General features: G+C 45.2%; 1 protein-coding gene across 1 annotated transcript in view; it reads right to left on the minus strand.

Annotated features, from left to right (window-relative positions):
- The window catches only part of TXNRD3 (thioredoxin reductase 3), a 42183-nt gene that overhangs the window by 18108 nt on the left and 691 nt on the right, over positions 1–23384 (minus strand). Inside the window, exons 2-9 of the mRNA XM_068557844.1 lie at positions 10323–10383; positions 9228–9337; positions 6932–7036; positions 6624–6696; positions 4581–4700; positions 2624–2766; positions 1270–1385; positions 286–511 (exon numbers count right to left, since the gene is read on the minus strand). Of these exons, the coding sequence (XP_068413945.1) occupies positions 286–511; positions 1270–1385; positions 2624–2766; positions 4581–4700; positions 6624–6696; positions 6932–7036; positions 9228–9337; positions 10323–10383 (954 nt within the window). The remainder of the gene's footprint in view (positions 1–285; positions 512–1269; positions 1386–2623; positions 2767–4580; positions 4701–6623; positions 6697–6931; positions 7037–9227; positions 9338–10322; positions 10384–23384) is intronic.

Genomic DNA, 23384 nt, shown 5'->3' on the forward strand with positions numbered 1-23384 from the left:
TTGAGAGGAATTCAAGTGGAGATGCCCAGCAGGCAGCTGCATAAATGGGTGTGGAGTTGGGCAGGATGCCTGAGCAGAGGCCTCAGCACTGAGACAGGACATGCGGCCGCGGGAGGGACAGAGAGGGGGAAGAGGAGGAGGGGGAGGGGCGGCCGGGCGCCGAGACCCGGGGCGGGAGCACCATCTTCAGGGTCCCTGGCGAGCAGAGTTAACTAGGGCAGCAGGGAAGCGCGGGAGCGGGGAGGGCGAGGCGACAGCCACGGCTGGCAGGTGCTGGGGACTCACCTCCACGGGCACGAACTTGCGCAGGAATCGGACGCCGAGCTGCTGCATGGAGGAGCCCACCTTCTCGGCCATCTCCTGGTCGAAGCCCCGCAGCAGCTGCGAGCGCACCATGACCGTGACCTCCAGGCCCAGGCCGGCCAGGAAGCCTGCGCACTCCAGCGCCGCGGGGGATGCGCCCACCACCAGGGTCGCGCCCGGGCAGTAGGGCAGAGAGAAGAGGTCATCGCTGCAAAGAGAGAAGGGGTTTCCAGGCGGGATGGTGCCACGCGGGGCCGGAACGAACAGGCGCTGAAGGGGACAGACAGCCTGTGCAGTGCGTGTCCACTGCGGAGGGAGATGTCCAGCCCAGTGTCTCGAAATCAAACTAGTGGGTCACAGGCCAAGATTTTGTAAATAATACAGTGGAATGGAGGATATTAGACCACATTCCATGTAATAAGAAGAAACACTGCTTTGCCTGGCGTGTGTGTTGTGTGTTCACCTGAACAACTACACAGTGAAAAATGTATTTCTTAAAGTGCGCCTGCTCAAAAAAGTGTGAAAGGCATCATCCAGCTTTATATGTCAAGGTCGTATGTCTTGCTACAACCGTCCAATGAGAATTCCTATTACCTCCCAGTATTAGGACAGCTGTGCTTCTCCTGGTCACCTGGTTCATTACTGTCATACAGACACGAAATCCTAAAGCAGTGAAGTAGTCACTGCTTCCCTGTGAGCTCTAGAAATTGTAGAGCCAAAACCCAGACCCGTTCCCAGAGCACCTACCAGGAGACCTGTAACACACCTGTGTGCATCTGTGACCTTATTATTTACCAAGCCTACGGTCTCTGTGCTCCATTATGTTAACTACTTAGCTTTGCATTGTATGTGCTTTTATTTGTCATTAGTTCAAATCTTTTGTGAAATAAGACAGGGAGTAAATAAACTGGAGACACAGAAACATACTATTTACAACTTACAGTTAGATGGCCTAGTTAATCTTACCTAGTAATACAGTATTCTTTATCTCCTTGGATTCCCAAATAGCGTGGCCTTTCCCCTGTTGCTATGACAAATTTTGCTGCAGTATAATACGTTTCCTGTCCCTTTCCATTGGTTGCCTTGAAAAGAGCAAAGCAAACTTCACTTTTCATCAAACACCACAGAATATCAGACACCCAGGACGCAGTAGTTACTACGGAGCTTCCCGTCAGCGGGAACACACATGCAAAGATAGTAACGCACTGGGATAACCTCCTGCACAGAAAACAGGTGTGTTCACAGCCTGGGCACCACGGCCGCGGTGCGGGGCAGCGGGGAGCTGGAAGGCCAGTCAGGGCGGCCGCGCGGATGACTGGAGAGAGGACAGAGCGCGGCCAAGTGCGCAGGCCGGAGAGCAGCTGGCATTTGGGGAGCAGTCAGTGCCGGGTAGGAACAAGGAAAGAGGGCGCCAACGCTGAAGACCCTTGTGCGCCATCCCGAAATCCAGGCTCTGCAGAATCCACAAAGCTGCTCATTGTTTGTTTATTTTCAATTACACAAGCAAATCATAAATCCATTTTCATTAGAAGATTAAAAAACAGTGGGACGGAGGGAGGGCAGCCTGGAGGAGGGTCCTGAACAGAACAGTCAGGCTGCGGCGGGGAGAAGCCAGGCAGGTGACGGGCTGAGAAACAAGCCCACCGACTGGAGCTCCCACCCCGGTCTCCTGTGGCCACGTGAGGTTCTCAGCTCTCAACACACCACCAACACCTTTCTAGAGACAGCAGGTGACCACAAAAGGACCTCAAGTCCTGTCCAGGCCATCGAGTACTGTGCCACCAAAGCAGAGGACAGAGGTGGAGCATGTGCTGAGGACGGCAGCGGACCGTCTCCCATGCTCCAGTTCAATGTTTGTGATCATCACAACAGTCTCATTCTCCTTAAGTACGGATCTTACAACACACAAATATTACAAATACAAATGTATAAAATACACTAATTCTGATACTACTTTTACTAGTGCTTTTATGAATAATATGTACTGGAGTTGTAGTTAAGGTTTCATTTTAAAAAAGAATTGCACTCCTAAAATTTTGATCTTTTTAGAATTTTGAACTCTGAACTGTTTAAACATTTCCTCTTTTAAGATGGCAATGAAACCAAAAGGCAAATAAGTTAAAACTGAGAGTTCTTTAAAAGGCAATTTCTCCACTTTAGCTAGACGTGGAATCAACGAACACTGGGGAAAGCACATGTGTGCACGGCTGTGCACACGCACACCGGCTGCAGCTCTCAACATGCAACACGGAGTCTGGGTTCACGGCAGGCATGGCAGAAGTAAGGAAAGCAACGAACGGGACAAAACGCCCCAACAGACCTTGATTTTATGGTGTTCAACAAATTCCCCGCAGGAGTTGACGTGGGCCACCGCCTTCTCCCTCAGAGCCCGCCGGTAGCCCCGGGTCATAGAGCCGATGTGGTTCTGAATGGCTTCGGTCATGGTCTCCCAGTTGTGCTTCACTGAGGAGAAATCACCAGGGGGTGTGAAGGGGCTGCACTGTCACCGGTTAAGTCACATGTAACACACGAGCCACCCCATCTATCGCTTCAAGAATCAAGAAGTGAACAGAAGATAATTAGCAACTGAAACCTTTTTTATGCCAGTCACGGCTTATACTTATTCTTCTTTTATAATACAAAAGACGCGCAAAGCAGAGTTGTGAAAACAAGGAAAGCCCATGGAGGAGGGCGGGGAGCAGCCCTCTCGCAGCCAGGCCCCAGGGTCTCGAGGTACCGGGAGCGCCCCCAGGACAGCTGCGGGACACCTCCCCGGCCACTCCCCCCGGGTCCCCAGCGGGGCTGTGACAGTGAACGCCCCACGTCTAGATGACCGAGTTCACCCACTTCCTGTTGAAGCTGGGGTGGGGTTGACGGAATCAAGATTCCTCCTCACCCTGGACCTTCTAGGTGGGGTTTCTTTCCTGGATTCATCGCATCTGCCGATGCTGGTCCCCAAGGAGACACCAGCCCAGGGCTCCCGTCAAGCTGGGGGAGGTCCCCAAAGGCAAACCCATCCAACGGGGGTTCACCCTCTGGTCACATTTGGACCCGGACCCCTCCAGCGCTCCTGAGGGCCCCACTCACTGGGACATGGGACAGGAGAGCACAGGGAAGGGGCAGAGGTCACAGTGCGCGGAGGCTCGGGCGGCGGCAGTGATTATGGCCCAGACGTCACGTCATCCTAGGACCTCAGTGGACAAGTCTCCTAAGATTTTGCAGTCCAGATGGCCATCCTGGTTACTACGTTCCCAGACCCCATGCCCATGATCCCCGGGGGTTTCGACCAGCAGTGATGACCATCTCTACACAGCCCACATGGTGTGGGGCAAGCTGCTTCCCGTCCTGTGTCCTACCTCAAGGGCCACCTTTGCCACCTCCACTCCTCAAGGCTCCTAAGTGCCCCTCAGGTTGATGCTGGAAACCTCAGCACCAATTACGGGCACTAAGTCGCTCCCCTCCCCCTCCCCTCCCCTCCCCCTCCCCCCCCTCCTCTCCCTCCCCCAGCAGGCTGTGCTGCTCCAGGGCAGGAGTGATAGTTTCCTCATCTCTGCATCCTCAGAGCCTCAGCAATAGGTGTTTCGCAGGTTTTTTTTTTTTTTTTTTGGCCACACCGCACGGCATGCAGGATCTTAGTTCCCCAACCAGGGATCGAACCCGCATCCCCTGCAGTGGAAGTGCAGAGTCCTAACCACTGGACCACCAGGGAAGTCCCACCAATAGGTTTTTATTGGTGAATTTGTTTTCCATTTTTCATTAACCAAAGACATACATAAACACTGATAAAAAAGAAAGTGTCCTCACAGTAATGGATAAAATCCACACAATGACCCTTGCTATTCTGTTTTCTTTATACTTGAAAGAAATCTGAAAATAGTGATTATTCCCTCTCACACTCTGCTAAGGGTTTGGAATGGCCGAGGCTGCAAAAACTCCCTCCTTAAGCACTAAGGCCCATGAAAGCAGGTTTCAACTGACCATCTCTGAGTTCTCTGGGCCTGGCTGGCACACGGTGGGCTCTTAAAAAGTGTTTATTAAACTAATTTAGAACTAAACCACAGGGACTTCCCTGGCGGTCCAGTGGTTAGGACTCCACGCTTTCACTGCCGAGGGCCCGGGTTCGATCCCTGGTCGGGGAACTAAGATCCCATAAGCTGCACAGCGCAACCAAAAAAAAACCCCATAAAACTAAACTACAGAAATGTAAATAGCAAGGATTTCTAAGGAACTCATTCTTTCTCTTCTCCCAATCTATATTTTTACACGCTATCACCCACCTTGTTGATTGTACTCCCAGCCAAACTTCCTTGAGTCAGTTAGCGCCTGGCCCAAAAGGGCAGCTTGGTGCATCAACTTCTTAGGGATGCAGCCAACATTCACACAAGTGCCACCAAGACCTGAGAGAGAGGGTCATAGTTGTAACGTTGTGTGTATGTGTGTGTGTGTGTGTGTGTGCGTGGTTTTGCGCACGTGCAGAGTGGGTGTTATTAAAACGTGGAAATGACAAACTCCACGGTCATGGGGGTCACCATCACGCCCCACAACAACACGAAATGATTCACCGAACTTGTTGGCCGAGGGTCCATGAAGAAGGCCCAGGGATGCGCAAAACATGGACGTGCATGTGAACGGTTTTCTGGGGACAGAGTCCAAAACTTCCACGTGAGTCTGACCCACAAAGTGGTCAGAACCGCGTCAGGTTAATTAGGCCCACGCTGCACTAAGGCCAAGACTGTGGCCTCCAGCCTTTGCTTCTGCAAACCTGAGTCCTCCTCTGAGCCAGCAAAGGTCCACTGCCAGCTGCCAGATAACATCTACTCTGGATCCTTCAACAACACGGGGCTAGAAACAGAAGAGCCCTCTGAGAGGACATCTCTCCTGGTGTCCAGGTTAAGCGGGCTCTTTCTGGACAGGAGAGGGGAGGGGGGCAGAGGGAGGAAGAAGACAAGCGTTCTAACCATACGAGCAAAGTTGAGGTGGATTACCTTTAATATATGAAATTCTAGGCTAGATTTTTTTGAGTAAACTTGAACTTTAAAAACCAACTTTCCCGGGGCTTCCCTGGTGGCGCAGTGGTTAAGTACCCGCCTGCCAGTGCAGGGGACACGGGTTCGAGTCCTGGTCCGGGAAGATCCTACATGCCACGGAGCAACGCAGCCCACATGTCACAGCTACTGAGTCTGCACTCTAGGGCCCGCGAGCCACAACTACTGAGCCCACGTGCCACAACTACTGAAGGCCGGACACCTAGAGCCCGTGCTCCACAACAAGAGAAGCCACCGCAATGAGAAGCCCGCGCACCGCAACGAAGAGTAGCCCCCGCTCATCACAACTAGAGAAAGCCTGTGCGCGGCTACAAAGACCCAACACAGCCAAAAATAAAATAAATAAAATAAATAAATTTATTAAAAAAAAAACAAAAAACACCAACTTTCCCATTTTGTCAGGGTTCTGGCAGGAAACAGGTGACACTCCAGCTGGGGAACTGAGGAGAGGGTAGAAATCATTACAGGGTGTGGCAGGAAGAGCAGTGGGTGGAAGGGGGGCCACCACCAGCCCCGTGGAGGGGTAAGCGACGGGGCCAGTGCCACCACCCAAAGCTGGACCACGGGGGGAGAACCAGCCTGCAGTGCCCAGAGGGCCTGGAGACCCTGCCCTACGCTCCCTCCTCTGCTCTTCCCGTTACCCCGATGGCCACGCCCCAGCAGAAGCCAGAGGGCACGCGGCCAATTCCCCAGTTTGTGGGGAGAGCAGGGTACAGACAACGGGGATGGACCGAAGCATAAAGAGAAAACACCCAGCACAAAACCTATGCCTTCTATGCTACAGTGAAAAGAGCGTGGACAGGCGAGCACTCTTGTCTACAGCAAAGTCCCAGGCTGGGAGCTCGCTGTGCGTTGCATTAAACGGACCTGGGATGACCACACACACTAACTCAACTGACCATCCTGCAGCCACTGGGGTCCATGATAAAATCAATGCAGAAACACAGAAAAGCATCATGACCACCTCAGGCGAGCACAACGGGGTGCACACACCACTGCGTGACCACAACTGTGTGAAAACGTCCGTGTGTGTACAAAAATTATTCTGGCAGAAGTTCTGGAATACTGGGGTCATGGAATTTTTCCCTTTCGCACAGTCTTCCTTAATTATTTTCCTATTATTCTTCCAGTGTCTCCCCTTGTTAACAATGTGATTGGACATTTAGTTTCCTCACCCCTGAAACAGGTGGGTTAAACTTGAGATTGTTGTGAGGACTGAGGGAGACTGAGCCGACAGAGAACAACCGCCGCACGATGGTGGGAAGAGCAGCTCACCCCACGATGTGCCCTGGGGCGACGGGACCACAACATCCAGCACCGTGACTCTCCTCCCCAAAGCGGCGGCTTCCTATGAAAAAAGCCACAGATAGAGATCCTGTCATTTTCCTGACACTCCCCCGATTTCTCTCTCCCCTAAACGATGACTGTGCTTGTGATGAAACCCAGTCTTTCCTCTTTATTAAACCAGCTATTACAACAACAGAGTAGACTGGAACATCATAAATGGCTTTTTTTTAAGTAGCAGAAGAAATGCTCATGGCAATCACCAGGAAAATTATCTTTGGGTGTCATTTTCTTCGTACCTGAGCACACGAAAGGCCGCCAGAGCCACCACCAATGACAATGAGGTCGTAATCATATGCTGGATCTTCCTCAAGGAGCTTCTGTAATAAACCACTCTGATGTGCCTGAGGGTTAATCAAAGGAGAGAACACAGTATGACTTGTTTTCAAACTATTTCTTTGTACCCTATGCTTAATCAGCATAAATTTCTTTTATAAAAATCTTGGAAACAGTTGACCTACAATTTATGTAAGTTGGAACTGTCAGTTTACCTGGATGGCATTCAGTTGGGTCCAACTAGTTAGAACGGATGCCAAAGCACATATATTTTGTTGGTTATCACCCAATAGTGAGGCATGTGTCCAATGATGGGGAGGCCATGGCCTTATATCCATGTCAGACAAGGTCATTTTGTAAGCAGCTCTTCTGCCCTTTTCTGTTTGTTCATTTCTGCTTTCCTCAGACCTTAATTGCAAAACTGAGATCACAGGTAACATTTAAACTAGCTCCTGATTTCTGCTCTACTGAATGCACGCAATACCTCGCCTGACCTGTTGACTCCTTTCCTGGATTAAAAGAAGTAAGAATGAAGGATTAAGTAGGTAAACAATGACTGACTCTCTATGCCCATCTTCCCCCTTAGCAAATCTGCAGGTGGACCACGTGGGCAAGATGGCATCCAAAGGAAGCTCAGGAGAAGTCAGCAGGTCTGCACACAATGGAGAAACGACGAAGAATCTGACCTCCTGTCTTAATGATTAACTGAGATTATTTCCCCTTTTTCCCTTTAAAAACGTTCATGGCCAAGCAGAATCTTCCAAGTTGGTTCTGGGACATGGGTCCGCCTTCTCCCCAGATGGCTGGCTTTTCTGATTAAAGCAACTTTCCTTTCTACTAACACTTGCTTCTCGATATTGGCTTTCGACTGGCGAGCAGATAAACCTGAGTCACGGAATAACTTAGTGCAGTTAAATAGCCAAGCACCATTTTTCAAGATCCTCTATATCTTGTTCACCTGTGCTAGTCTTCACTTTGAAAACAATTCTCATGCATCATCAGCAGGACATGCACTTTGAAGCTTTTCCTGGTTTCTCGTAAATTGACCTAAATCTTGCAACTTCCTATACAACTCAAACAACCTGCTCTTTCCGTCGGGATGGTCAGGAGGCTGACGCTGCAGCACACTCTCGTGTCCACTTGGCCCGCCTTGTGGTCAGAAGAAGCTTAGACGAGGTCAGAGACTCCATACGTGACTAAACAATAGTTCTGTCTGTGCGAAGTCAGCTGCTCAGTCCCATCACACTGGCTTTCGAACGGGCTCGTCCTGGGAGCGCCATGCAAGTGCCACGCGACCAAAGACCCAGCAGATGTCTCGTGCATGGTCCCAAAGCCGGGTGGCCTCCTGATTCCTAGGGGCCCGTAGGGAAATCTACCTCCTACACAGCTGCTGTCCAAGGGAGAGTCTTCCAGTCTCGAAGTAGAACTGACATCTCTACAGCCCCAGATCCATGCTCTGACAGCATTTTCCCAGCTAGGATTGGCAAGACCAGCCAACTCCAAAGGTGTTTAGAGGCTATAAACTATGGTACTTACCACCACATGAGTTGGGTTATAGCTTCTAGGACAGACAGAGCAGGCTGTTACTAGATAACAATGCCAATCCCAGATTAACATACAACGTAGACAATCTTTTCTCCCGACAAAAATATAATTCTTAATTGAAATCGAAATATAAGTATTTAATCAATCACTGATTATTACCATTTGCATACATACATAAAGGATACAAGAGCAGAATTTTAATAAAAGCAAACCTAGGTAAAATACAGACCTTATTTAATAAATAACAATTTTTATCTATCTCTACTTAGCCGAATGATTCCTGTTCATTTCTGCATTCTAGGAATCAAATAAGCAAAGCTTTGCAAAGCTCGCAGGGTCAGCAGCCTTGGTAGGAGCTCTGTGCACCCTGGACCAGCATGTGAGTGTTGACCTCGTTTCACTAAACCTTGAGGAGGGAAGAGGCCTTGTCCCTGTCCCATCAGGAGGAAGAGAGCAGGGCCACTCACCTGTCTGCCCTACAACCTCACTCAAAGCCTCCTCCTTCTCAGCTTCGGAAGTTTGAATTCGTAGAAAAGCTGATTTCCATTAAAGTAATCAAGATGACCTGATAACCATCCTACAGGCTTTTGATTTTACAAGCTCCGAAAGACACAAATGAACAGACTTCTAAAAACCATCTCCCCCCCTTTTAAATATTTTTTTAAAACAAAATTTGAACAAACAGCATTCTAGAACACACGATACTATCATTACCTGGAAAGTTCGGTCACATCCGCCCACGTGCACTTTATTCACAAAGATATTGGGCACGGTCCTCTGATCAGTGATCTCCGACAGCACCTCTTGAACACTGGCCCCATCATCTAAGGAATAAAAGATTAAATATGTAAAACACTGCAAAGGTTCTAAGCCTTTGTGAGCTGAGCTGAAGTGTTACGACACTCAGACGCCCACGTTTGCACACCCACAAAGGTCAGCATATCATACAACTTTATAAATGATGACTCGAGAGGGGAAAACACTCAGGTGTTCAAAAGGAACCTTAAAGAATAAAGACCAGTCTCCTGACTCCTTTTAAAACAAACACTTCTAAATCAGAATCTGATTTATAATCCAATGACTAGGCAGAGACAGATAACAATCCTCTTTAAAGAGCAAACATAAAATAAGATCTGCTTTAACAGTAGTAACTGAGGAAATATTTCCTGTAATTACATTTGAAAAAGCTTCATGATCAGGGTCCCTAAAAATAGAACTGGGCCGTAAGTACTTCCGGCACCCTGCTTGGGATACTCTCTAGACAAGTTTCAAAGATTCTAGAACGCTTCGCTTATTAAAGTGACCCGGCTAAAAGGAGGGGTGACGTCCACGAAGGCTCAGATCAGGTTTTTGTTCACCATGACGTCTCCCACTCCTGCAAAACACATGCACGCGTAAAGTGCACAGATGACAGGAATTCAAAAGTGTAAAGCTGGAAAACTAACGTGTTGCCCCTCAGGGGTAATACACTCAGGAAACAGGGGCAGATGCACTTCATTTATCACAGCTTAATCTACTGTGCTAGAAAGCTGGCAGACACATCTGAAATGCCTGAAGGACTTCCAGGTTATCGGCTTATACATCTTCCTTCTACTCCCTCCCCTCAAACGCAAAAAACATAAACAAAAATAAATCTACACAAATTATTTTCATATACAGGTTCATTCTCCGCGGGGTTGAATGTAGATGAAATTAGCTCATCTAACCGAAAGAGACAGGAGTAAATTGAATTGAATGAGGCAAACGGAAAGAAGTCAATCTTGTTGACATTTATTACAAACAACAATGTGTACTAATCATTCTACTTACCAACTTGATCAAGTTCCAAGATATTACAGTCAACTCCCAGAGAAGAAAAGAGTTCTTTAACCTGCAACAAAAATGCACCCAAGTTTTACTCTCACAAAGATTAGACAGAGCTATGAAACATGGGCAGAGTAACAAGGGATGTTCAATACAGATGTTCTTCAGGAACATGAGCTCCGGTCTATGTTCTCCCCCTTCCTCTATGCATCTTCCCAGAAAAACCTCACCCCATCTCTCTCCTTCCTTTACATTCTTGATTTCCAAATCTGCATTCTCGATTTCCAAATCTGTAACTTTTGCCCAAATCCCCTTTCTGAACTCAGGACAAGCAATATTTCTCCACCTGGCTGACCACAGGTACCTCACATGCAGCATGCCCCAAATAAAATTCATCTGTTCCCACATCCCTTTTCCTCTTTGCGTTTTCTGTCAACAGTCATTAAGCCATTCAACAAATACTCATCCATCACACACCTACTATAGAGGTCATCCATTGTTCTACATATTCAAGACACAACAATGAGAAAGACACAATCCCTGCCCTCCAGTAGGGGAAACAGACAAGGAAACGGACAATTCCACCCTGTCACCATTCGCCAGTTGCTTGAACACAAAACCCTAGGCCCTTGCTACTCAAATGGGGGGCCAGCAGCTTGGGCATCTCTAGGAGTCGTCAGACACGCAGACGCAGGCCCTGGATGCTGATCTGCATTTTGAGCACTTTGCGGAGCGCGGACTGAGTCACTCCAGTGCTTCCCTCTCCTGCGGTGTCTTCCTCCCCTCACTAACTCCTCACCCACCCAGTTAATGACCAAGTCTCGACAGTCCTCTGCGTGGAGCTCGTTCATCTTTCCAGTTCCCCCGAGTCGCGGTCCTCAGCCAGTGACACCTACCATGGGAATTTCTCAGCTCCCTCCTAGGGGTTCTCTAAGCTGCAGCTGACGAGGTCAGCTTTCAGCAGGGCTCCAACCCTTCAACGCCCTCAGCCCTCAAGGTAAAGCCCAGGGGCTCCAATTCCAGGATGGAGGCGTGAGGAACTTGGCAGACCTGCTCCCTGGCAAACGTCCACAACTGGTGGAACTTGTTTAAAAAGAGCCATTTAAAGTCTCTCGAAATTGAGGGCACATAGCAAATAAGGAAACATTTATTGAAGAAAATCTACTAGATGTCAGTAAGAGCGGGAGAGTCTGAGGCACCTGAGCCATGACCTGCGCCTTCCCTCCTCTGCCCGTCAGCGTGATGGAAGCTCCACTCCAGGTGGACGTGGCCAAGGGAATGAGGCTGCCTGTTACCTGAGATCCCAGCCACTAGAAGGGCCAGGCCACCACCATTTCCCAATCTCCCCACAGCTCTGAGTGGCAGAGGCTATATTCCCGGGGAGCGTGGCCAGCAACACGGGAAAAGCTCCCTTCCTTCAACCACCCCCACTCATAAATCCAAGTTTCTATCCCAGGCAAAAACACCAGGGCCCTGATCCCCCTGGCCCCAGCCCACTGGTGGGACAAGGTTCCAGGCTGGGAGAGGCCACCGCCTCACCAGAGCTGCTCATAAAGCAGGTTCTCCCTCCAAGACAAGGGGGTCGCTGTCCCCACCCCAGCTCTGGAGCAAGGTCTCAGAGACTCTGCTCAGGGCAAGAGGTAAACCACAAGATCAGAGAGCTCCAAAACTCTACCCAAAGGAACGGACTTTATTTGAAACAGACTGTGGGGAAGTTCAAGTCTAAAGGTGCAACTGAAACAATGGAGATTTCAGTGGTGAGCAGTTAAGGGGAGGCTGGTAGCTCCATCCTCTGTAGCCAGCTGGTTTACCAGAGAGCCAGGGAAGGACCTATCGAACAACAACCCTTCTAGGGTCAGAACAAACTGCAAATTTGTCTCAAAAACTACAGCTGCAAAGGGGCCCAGATTTAATTAGATAAGCGAACGGAACAATTTACACCCCAGGGGATTGTCAAAAACAGCAGAGCAACTAACCTGCAAATGGTGGAGCCTAACACCTGGCATGACACTGACAGGATCAGACAATGTAACACGGACGCCCAGCGAGAGCCCTGCTCAACCCTAACACATGGCATGACACTGACAGGGTCAGACAGTGTAACACGGGCGCCCAGCGAGAGCCCTGCTCAACCCTAACACATGGCATGACACTGACAGGGCCAGACAGTGTAACACGGGCGCCCAGCGAGAGCCCTGCTCAACCCTAACACCTGGCATGACACTGACAGGGTCAGACAGTGTAACACGGACGCCCAGCGAGAGCCCTGCTCAACCCTAACACCTGGCATGACACTGACAGGGTCAGACAGTGTAACACGGACGCCCAGCGAGAGCCCTGCTCAACCCTAACACCTGGCATGACACTGACAGGGCCAGACAGTGTAACACGGGCGCCCAGCGAGAGCCCTGCTCAACCCTAACACCTGGCATGACACTGACAGGGTCAGACAGTGTAACACGGACGCCCAGCGAGAGCCCTGCTCAACCCTAACACCTGGCATGACACTGACAGGGTCAGACAACGTAACACGGACGCCCAGCGAGAGCCCTGCTCAACCCTAACACCTGGCATGACACTGACAGGGTCAGACAACGTAACACGGACACCCAGCGAGAGCCCTGCTCAAACCGTTAACCCAGGGCGGCTGCGCAGGCCGAAGGCTGCACCTCTGAGGAGCATGCGGGGCTCCATCTTCAGGTGGACACAAACTTCCCCCAAATAATCCAGCCAACGCCCTACAAAGAAATAAACAAGCAAGCAGAAACAAGCCACAGAGAAGGAGGGGTCCAGTATCCGGAGTTGATATCATACATTACCTAAAATGTCCTGGTTTCAACAAAAAAAATACCAGACATACAAAGAAACAGGAAAGTGGATCCATACACAGGAAGAAAAGCAGGCAAGAGAACCTGCCTCTGAGAGGTCCCAGATAGCATGATGAACTGGCCAAGTAGCCACTGTAAATACATTCAAGGAACTGGAGAAAAGTATGCTTCAGGAGATATGAAGGAAGGTATGATGCTAATGTCTCATCCAGTAGAAAATATCAATAAAGAGACAGAAATTATATAAAGGAACCAACTGGAAATCACGGGAAAGTACAATAACTAAAATCAAAATTCCACTATAGTATCTCTACACTAGACTTGAACTGGCAGAATTAGCAAAGCTGAGGACAGATAAGTGGAGCTTATGCAGCCTCGAGCCACAGAGAGAAGAGATAAAGAAAAAGGACAGAACCTTAGAGAAATATGGGACCGCATTAAGCACAATGTATGCACAGTGTGAAAACCAGTAAGAGACAGAAAGAAAAGGGCAAAAGAAATATTTGAAGAGATACACAAAAATATCCCAAATTTGATGAAAAATTGCAATCTAAATCCAAGAAGCTAAACGATGTCAAAGTAAGATAACTCACTAGAAGCTCTGGAAATTGGTCAGAGATCTATAGCAACCAAGTGAATGCTCAGTGAAGAAAGAGCCACATTTAAATGGTAGAGAATTCTGTGGCGCTTTCCATCTCCCCAGTGCTGCACGGCACAGTAAGAGGGGAGCAGCAGCCTGAGCCCCCAGTCTCTTTCACGATGTGGAGAGAGCAGAGAGGCCCTCACCCCCATGTGAGGGCTGCCTGAAGGACTGGTCTCGGTGAAGCCTAACCGAGACTGAGTGAAAAGCACACATACAGGCCCAGGGAAGATGTCCAGAAAAGGCCTCAGAAGAGCTTAGGCCTCCATCCTGCACTGGTTAGGGCAAGTCTTCCCTAACTTGGAGCCAGTCTGTGAAGACTGGGAGAGGTGGCCGTATTTATAATGCCAAATTTTCAAGAAAAGATAACATGCATACAAAGAAATGGAAAAAATGGCCCAAAGGAAAAAATGAATCTCCAAAAATGTCCCTGAACACATATAGACTTCATTCTTACTAGACAAAGACTTGAAAACAACTGTCTTAAATATGCTCAAAGAGGAAAACACAAAGAACTAAAGGAAATCAGGAAAACGATATATGAATAAAATGAAAATATCAGCAAAGAGATAAAAATAACCAAACAGAAACTCTGAAGGTGAAAAAGACAATCAATGAATTATAAAATTCACTAGATGAATTCAAGAGCAGGCTCAAACAGAGAGAAGAAAGAATCACCAAACTTGAAGACAGGCCATTTGAAATTATTAGGTCTGAGGAGGAAAAGGAAAGAAGAAAAATGAACATGGAGTAAGTGACTTGAGGGAGACCATTAAACAATATACACATTATGGAAGCCACAGAAGAAGAAATGGGGCAGAGAACTTATTTGAAGAAATAATGCCCCAAAACTCTCCAAATTTGAGGAAAGACATGAATATACACATACAAGAAGCTCAAAAAACCCCAAGAAAGGGACTTCCCTCGTGGCACCGTGGTTAACAATCTGCCTGCCAATGGAAGGGACATGGGTTCGATCCCTGGTCCAGGAAGATCCCACATGCCATGGAGCAACTAAGCCTGTGTGCCACAACTACTGAGCCTGCGCTCTAGAGCCTGTGAACCACAGCTACTGAGCCCACGTGCCACAACTACTGAAGCCCGAGTCCCTAGAGCCCATGCTCCACAACAAGAGAAGCCACCACAATGAGAAGCCTGCGCACCGCAACAAAGAGTAGCCCCTGCTTGCTGCAACTAGAGAAAGCCCGCACACAGCAATGAAGACCCAACGCAGCCAAAAATAATAAATAAATAAAATTTAAAAAGCCCCAAGAAGGATAAACACAAAAAGACTCACACCAAGACACATTATAATCAAAACGTCAAAAACCAAAGACAAAGAGAGAATCTTGAAAGTAGCAAGAGAACAGCAGCTCGTCACCTACAAGTGATCCTCATTAAGGTTATAAGTGGATTTCTCAGTAGAAACCTCATAGGCCAGAGAGAGCTGGATAATATATTTAAAGTTCTGAAAGAAAAAAAACAAAAACAAAAAAAACAATTATCAACCAAGAATTCTATATCTGGCCAAAAAACAAACAAAAAAAGTCCTTCAAAAATGAGGGAGAAGCTAAGACTTTCTCAGATAAACAAAAGTTGAGGGAGTACATTAATACTAGACCTGTCTTACAAGAAATGCTATAGGCAGCCTTTCAAGTTGAAATGAAAGCATTCTAGATAGGAATGCAAAGCCATATGAAAATACAAAGCTCTCACATAAAGGTAAACATATACAAACATACAGACCAGTATTACTGTAATTTTAGCTTATAATTACATTTTTTACTCTTCTATTGGATTTAAAAGACATAAGTCAGAAAACAACTGTAAGTCTATGGATACACAATATATAAAGATGTAATTTGTGACATAACATGAAGGGATGAAGGGGGAGGGGTCAGAACTGTAAGAAGTAGAGTTTTTGTATGTGATGGAAGTTAAACTGCTATCAGTTTAAAATAGATTACATCTTTTGGATGGTATATGTAATTCCAATGGTAACCACAAAAATATCTACAAAATATACACAAGGGAAACAAGAAGGGAGTCAAAAAGTATCCTTACAAAAAATCAACCGAACATAAAGGAAGACAGTAAGATAGGAAATGAGGGACAAAAACTATAAGCTATGCAGAAAACAAATACCAAAATGGCAAAAGCAAGTCCTTTCCTAACAATAATTACTTTAAATGTAAATGGATTAAACTCCCCAAACAAGAGACATAGACTGACAGAATGGATAAAAAGACAGGATCCAACATTATGCTGTCTAGAAGACTCACTTTAGAGCTAAGGACACACATAGGCTGAAACTGAAAGGATGGAAAAGACATGCCAAGCAGATAGTAACCAAAAGAGAGCTGGAATGTTTATACTAATATAAAACAAAATAGACTTTATGCCAAAACTGGTATAAGAGACTAAAAAGGACATTATATAGTTTATTATTACTATTATTTTTTTTATTTTTATTTTTTTGGCTGCGTTAGGTGTTTGTTGCTGTGCACACGCTTTCTCTAGTTGTGGCGAGCAGGGGCTACTCTTCGTTGTGGTGCATGGGCTTCTCATTGTGGTGGCTTCTCTTGCTGCGGAGCACGGGCTCTAAGCACATGGACCTCAGTAGTTGCAGCACACAGGCTCAGTAGTTGTAGCACGTGGACCCTAGAGCATGAAGGCTCAGTAGTTGAGGCATGCAGACTCTAGCGTGCACAGGCTTCAGTAGTTGTGGTGCGTGGGCTCTAGAGCACAGGCTTGGGAGTTGTGGCACAGGGGCTTAGTTGCTCCACAGCATGTGGGATCTTCCCAGCCCAGGGATCAAACCCGTGTCCCCTGCATTGGCAGGCAGATTCTTAACCACTGCACCACTAGGGAAGTCCAAAAAAGCACATTATATGTTAAAAGGACATTGTGTGTCAATTTACCAAGAAGACATAACAATCATAAAAATATATCTACCAAACCTCAGAGCTTCTAAATATATGAAGCAAACACTGACCAAATTGAAGAAAGAAACTGATAGAACTAAATTATAGTAGAAGACTTTAATATTCCACTTTCAAAAATGGATAGAACAACCAGACAGAAGACCAATGAGGAAATAGAGGACTGGAAGAACACAATAGACCAATTGGACCTAACAGACACATTACATAACACTCCACCCAACAAACATAGAATACACATTCTTCTCAAGTACACATGGAACATTCTCCAGGATACATCATAGCCTAGGCCACAAAAGAAGTCTTAATAAAAAGATTAAAATATATAAAGTATCTTTTCTTATCACAGTAGATTGAAACTAGAAATCAGAGCAGAAGGAAAACTAGAAAATTCACAAATATGTGGAAATTAAACATCACACTCTTAAACAATAAGTCAAAGAAGAAGTCACAAGGGAAATCATACAATATCTTGACAAGTGAAAATGAGAACACAACATACCAAACCTTATGGGATGCAGTGAAAGTAGTGATAAGAGAAAAATTTACAGCTATAGATGTTTACATTAAAAAAGAAGACAGACCTTAAATCACAACCTAACTTTACACCTTAACTAGAAAAAGAACAAACTAAACTCAAAGCTAGCAAAAGAGAGGAAATAAGAGCAGAGATAAACAAAATAGAGAATATAAAAACAATACAGAAAATTAACAAAACCAAGAGTTGGTTCTTTGAAAAGATCTACAAAATCGACATACCTTTAGCTAGATTGACTAACAAAAAAATAGAGAAGACTCAAATAACTAAGATCAGAAATGAAAGAGGCAACATTACTACTGTTTTTACAGAAATATTACAAGACAGTACTCTGAACACTCTAACAAATCAGATAACCTAGATAAAACTGATAAATTCCTAGAAACATGGAACCTACTAAGACTGAATCATGAATAAGTAGAAAAGGTGAATACACCTGTAACTAGTCAGGAGACTGAATCAGTAATCAAAAGCCTCCCAATGAAGAAAAGCCCAGGACCAGATAGCTTCACTGGTGAATTCTACTGAACATATAAAGAAGAGTGAACACCAATCCTCCTCAAAGTCTCCCAAAAATCTGAAGAGGGAACACTTCCAAATTCATTCTATGTGACTACCATTGCCCTGAAAACAAAGCCAAAGACACCACAAGAAAACTATGGACCAATATCCCTCATAAATATTGACTGAAAAATCCTCAACAAAATAAATACTAGCAATAGGAATTCAACAGAATATTAAAACTATTATACACTATAATCAAGTGGGATTTATTCCTAGAATGCAAGGATGGTTCAACATACAAACATAGATTAATGTAGTACACATCACATTAACAGAATTAAGAGAAAAAAACCACATGATCATTTCAATGGATGCAGAAAAAGCATTTAAGAAAATTCAACACCCTTTCATGATAAAAACACTCAACAGACTAAGAATAGAAAGAAATTACCTCAGCATATAAAGGCCATATAAAAAAGCCCACAGCTAACATCAGACTTGATGGCAAAAGACTGAAAGCGTTTCCACTAAGATCAGAAACAAGACAAGGATGCCCACTTCCACCATTTCTACTCAATATAGTACTGGAAGTCCAAGCTAGAGAAATAAGACAAAAAATAAAAGTAATAAAGGGCAAGCAAACTGGAAAAAAAAAAGTAAAATTATCTCTGTTCACTGACAAAATGATCTTATATGTATAAATTCCTAAAGATTGTACAAAATAGTCTTATAACTAATAAAAAATTTAGGAAAGTTTAGGACACAAAATCAACACACAAAAATCAGTTGTTTTTCTATATACTAATAATGAATAATCCAAAAAAAGAAATTAAAAAAAGAATTCCACTTACAATATCATGAAGAAGAACATTTAGGAATAAACTTAACAAAGGAGGCAAAGACTTGTGCACTAAAAACTACAACACATTGATGAAACAATTAAAGAAGATACCAATAACTGGAAAGAAATCCTATGTTCACAGATTAGAAGACTTAATATTGTTAAGATTTCAATACTACCCACCCAAAGTGATCTAATCTCTATCAAAATCCCAACAGTGATTTTTGCAGAAATAGAAAAATCCATCCTAAAATTCATATAGAATCTCAAAAGAGCCCTGAATAGCTGAAAAATTCTTGATAAAGAAGAACAAAGTTGGAGGTCTCACACTTCCTGATTTCAAAAATTGCTACAAAGCTACAGTAACCAAAACAGTGTGGTACTGGCATAAAGACAGACATGAAGAGCAGCGGAAGAAAACAGAGAGCCAAGAAATAAAGCCTCACATATAAGGTCAAATAACTTTTGATAATGGTGTCAAGACCATTCAATGGGGAAATGACAGTCTTTTCAATAAACAGAGCTGAAAAAACTGGATATCCATATGCAAAAGAATGAAGTTGGACCCTTACCTAACACCATATACAAAAATCAACTCAAAATGGATTAAAGACTTAAATGTAAGCGCTAAAACTATAAAACTCCTAGAAGAAAACATAGGACAAAAGCTCTATGGCATTGGATTTGGTGGTATTTTGCATATGACACCAAAGGAATAGGCAGCAAAAGAAAACAGAGAAATTGGACCTCATGAAAGTTAAAAATTTTGTGCATTAAAGGACATTATCAACTGAGTAAAGAGGCAACTCCAGAATTGGAGACATATTTCAAATCAAATATCTCATAAGGCATTAACATATAGAATATATAGAGAACTAAAACTAAACAAACAAGAAAAACCCCAATTTAAAAATTGACAAAGTACTTGAATAGACTGTTCTCCAAAAGAGATACTGTCCATTAATAAGTGGTCAATAATCATGTGAAAAGATATTCAACATCATTAATCATTAGAGAAACGCAAATCAAACCACAATGAGATACCACTTCACAACCATTAGGATAACTGTTATCAAAACAAACACAGTATAAAAAACAGAAAATAACAAGTGTTGGCAAGGATGTGGAGAAACTGGAACCTTTGTGCACTGCTGGTGGGAATTTAAAATACTATGGCCCCTTTGGAAAACAGTATGGTGGTTCCTCAAAAAATTAAAAATATATAGAAATATCTTATGAGCCAGCAATTCCCCCTCTGGGTATAAGCGCAAAAGAATTGAAAAGAGACCCAAACAGATATTTGTACACCCATGTTCACAGCAGCAATATTCACAGTAGCCAAAAGGTGGAAGTGACCCAATTGTTCATTGACAGATGAATGGATAAAGGGAATATGGTCTATACAGACAGTGGAATAGTATTCAGCCTTAAAAAGGAAGGGAACTGTGACCCATGCTACAACACAGATGAACTTTGAGGACATTAGACTGAAATCAGCCAGTCAGAAAATGACAAATACTGTACGATTCCATTTATATGAGGTCCCTAGAGGAGTCAGATTCCTAAGACAGGAAGCAGATGGTGGGGCCAGGGGCTGGGGAGGGATGGGGAGTTACTGTTTAATGGGGACAGAGTGTCAGCTGGGGAAGATGAGAAAAGTTCCGTGGTTGGCTGGTGGTGATGGCTGCACAGCAATGTGAATGTGCTTGATGCCACTGAACTTAAAATGGTTAAAACGGTAAACCTTATGTTACGTGTATTTTACTACAGAACAAAAAAGCTAACCAATGGAAGTATACATTTTTAATCCACAGACATATAAATTAAGGGTTGGGGAAAACATGGCTTACAATTAATGTGGCGAAGGGGCTAAAAAATGAGGGCATGTTTTTCACTATTTCCTTTGGGCCATGGTCTTGCACGTGGCTCACAGGAACTTCCCGCCTGGTCAGGTGCCTGCACGTTCAGCCCACTCCTCACACTGTTGCCAGATTCCAGGTCACAGGTCAGACCCTTTCACTCCTCACAAGTCTGACATCATGAAGTCCACACTTACCAGCATGCATTTTTAGATCTCAATACCGCTGAGAAACTGAAGCTCGGCCATTTGCCACTTTACTCTCCTGATTCCCTTTCATACACCCTGTGTTCAGCCCCACTATTTTCATGGCATCATCTCTTACCTTTGCTTATAGGAACTCCTCAGCTAGATGCTATTCCTTGCCTACATCCACCTGATCCCTCAAGGACCAGCTTAAACATCACGTCCTTAATTTTTCTGATCCCCACAGAAGGAGCTGTTTTTGTCTCTCATTGCCACAGCACCTGTCTCGCACACGCGTTTCTTTGGGTACCTGAGAACTGGCTGATTACAGCTCCATTAGACCATGAGTTCTCGGGAGGCAAGGCCACAGTTTATTCATTTCTGCGGCCCAAAACACTAAGCACCCAGCAACACTTGCTGAATGACATTAGCGTCCCAATAAAGGAACAAACCTCTCTACCTGACTCTGCACAGGTAGGGATGTGGAATACGGTGTCCAGTCTGGGTGACACATTTAAGCGGTTCATGGTCAAACTACTGCACAATCCATTTAGTGAAGGGTCACATGTAAAGACAAATGACATAAACACGTGAAAAGCTGGGCCAGGAAAGAAAAACACTCAGGGAAAATACTGAAATATCTGCCATCCAAGTAGAAGCCAGATTCTTAATTCTGTGCACTGGAGCAACAATCACCTCCAAAAGTGAGTAAATGTTTCAGGGAGACAAATTTGGGCTCAATTTTTTAAAAATTCCAGTAAACAGAGCTGTCCAATTATGTAACAGGACTCAAAGTAGTGGCCACGTTGTTGGAAGGGGTGACGCACACAGAACAGAAAATCATCGGTCCTAAGATTTTCTGTGTCAGCAAAGGTTTGACCAGAACAATCTAAGGCTGTTTATTCACTCAACTCACTTACCTGCCTCATACTATTCTAGGCCCCAGCGACACAGCAGTGGCCAGGCACAGTTCTGACTGCTTGGCCCTTTTATAAGCTCCAAAGGACTACTTAAATACGTAGAGAAAGAAGACAGAGGCTAGAAAGAAACCAACACAGATGTGAGAACCTGACAGGTGATGAGTGAGCATTCAAACCACCGTGGAAAGAATGGACTCTCCAAAAAATGAAGCAGGGACAACTGACAAGTTATAAAGGAAAAAATGAACTGGATCCCCACACGTCCTCAGCTTCAAGTCCAGGCGGAATTAAAGAAGGGGGGTGTGAAAAGCACACTCTAAAACTTTCAGGAGCTAATACAGAAGAGTATCTTTATGACCTCAGAGTAGAAACAGATTTCTTAAATAAGACACACAAAAAGCACAAACCAGAAAAGAAAAAGAGTGATAGAGTCAACCATGTTAAACTTCCAAACTTCAGTTAACCAAAAGATCCCAAAAAGAGAGTAAAAAGAAAAGCCAAATCTGGGTGATTTTCCAATACATATCACCAGAGGACTAGTATCCAAAATACATAAAGAACGTCTATAAATCAGTAACAATAAATAAATAAAACAACCTAATAGAGAAATAAGCAAAATACTGGAACATTCTGCAGAAGAGGAAACTCAAATGACCCGTAAACACATGAAAAGATGTTCAACGTTATCAGGGAAATGCAAAGCTAAAGCCACAATGAAATACCATCTCATAAATGCCAGAATGGCAATAATTAAATGTATCAACTGTTGGCAAGGATGTAGAGCAATGGGAACTGTTAATACCCTGCCAGTGGCAGGGTAAGTGGTATGACCACGTGGAAAAACATTTTGGTATCACCTCGTTAAGGAAGAAATCATGCTTCCTCTGTGGGCCAGCCGTTCAGCTTCAAAAGCCTACTCTAAAATAGCGAGTCTTGTGTACTTGCACCGGGCCATACGGTAAGAATAGGCATAACCATGTTGTATTGAAGAGCAAAATACTAGAAACAGCAGAACTGATACACTGTGGTTATGAGTCATCCTAGGGAAGAGTACAGTAACGAAAATTAACAAACCCGTTACAGGTACTAACATGCATCAATCTCTAAAACATAACTGTTGAAGGAAAAAAGTGCAGAATACAAATGCATGATTCTACTTAACATAAAGTACCAAAACAAGCCAAAAGGAACAAAGTACGGTTTAATGATACATATGTTTGGCGGCAAAACTGTAAGGAAAAGCAAGGAATTCTGGCTAGTGGTCACCCTGGTGGGGGGAGGGCGGGGGGGTGGTGGTGGTATAAACCAGGGGGATCAGGAGGCTCCCGCCGGAGTGTGGTCTTCCTAGAGAAACTGTAAGGTGCACGTGTGAGATACACGTTTGCCCGAACAACGTATAAGTCAATGGAAATCTGAAAATAAGATTGAAAATCATAATTTCACGCACCTATCCCAACAGTTTATGCTTGTGCATCTTCCGCGTATTATTTCGACTCTCAATAACGTGAAGTATAGCTCAAATATGCAAAGTGCCATCATACAGATGGGTCTGTCTTCCAGAGGATCACTGCTCAAACTCACAACACAGGTGCAGTGAGGGGCCGCGTGCAGTCCGGCCCAAACTGCCGCTGAGGCGCCAAGCGGATCAGGGGCACGCGGTCGGGACGGGACCAGCGCCGGCCTCTCCCCGCTGCTCTCCTCCCAGGACAGGACCCGTGAGACCTTTTCCCTCCGGATCCCCCGCCCACGTCCACCAAGCTCGCGGCAGGGTAGGACAGCGGCTCACGCCCGCAGGCCCGTCCGGAGGCTGA

Source organism: Eschrichtius robustus, chromosome 12 (assembly GCF_028021215.1).
Source record: "Eschrichtius robustus isolate mEscRob2 chromosome 12, mEscRob2.pri, whole genome shotgun sequence".
Classification (NCBI taxonomy): Eukaryota; Metazoa; Chordata; class Mammalia; order Artiodactyla; family Eschrichtiidae; genus Eschrichtius; species Eschrichtius robustus.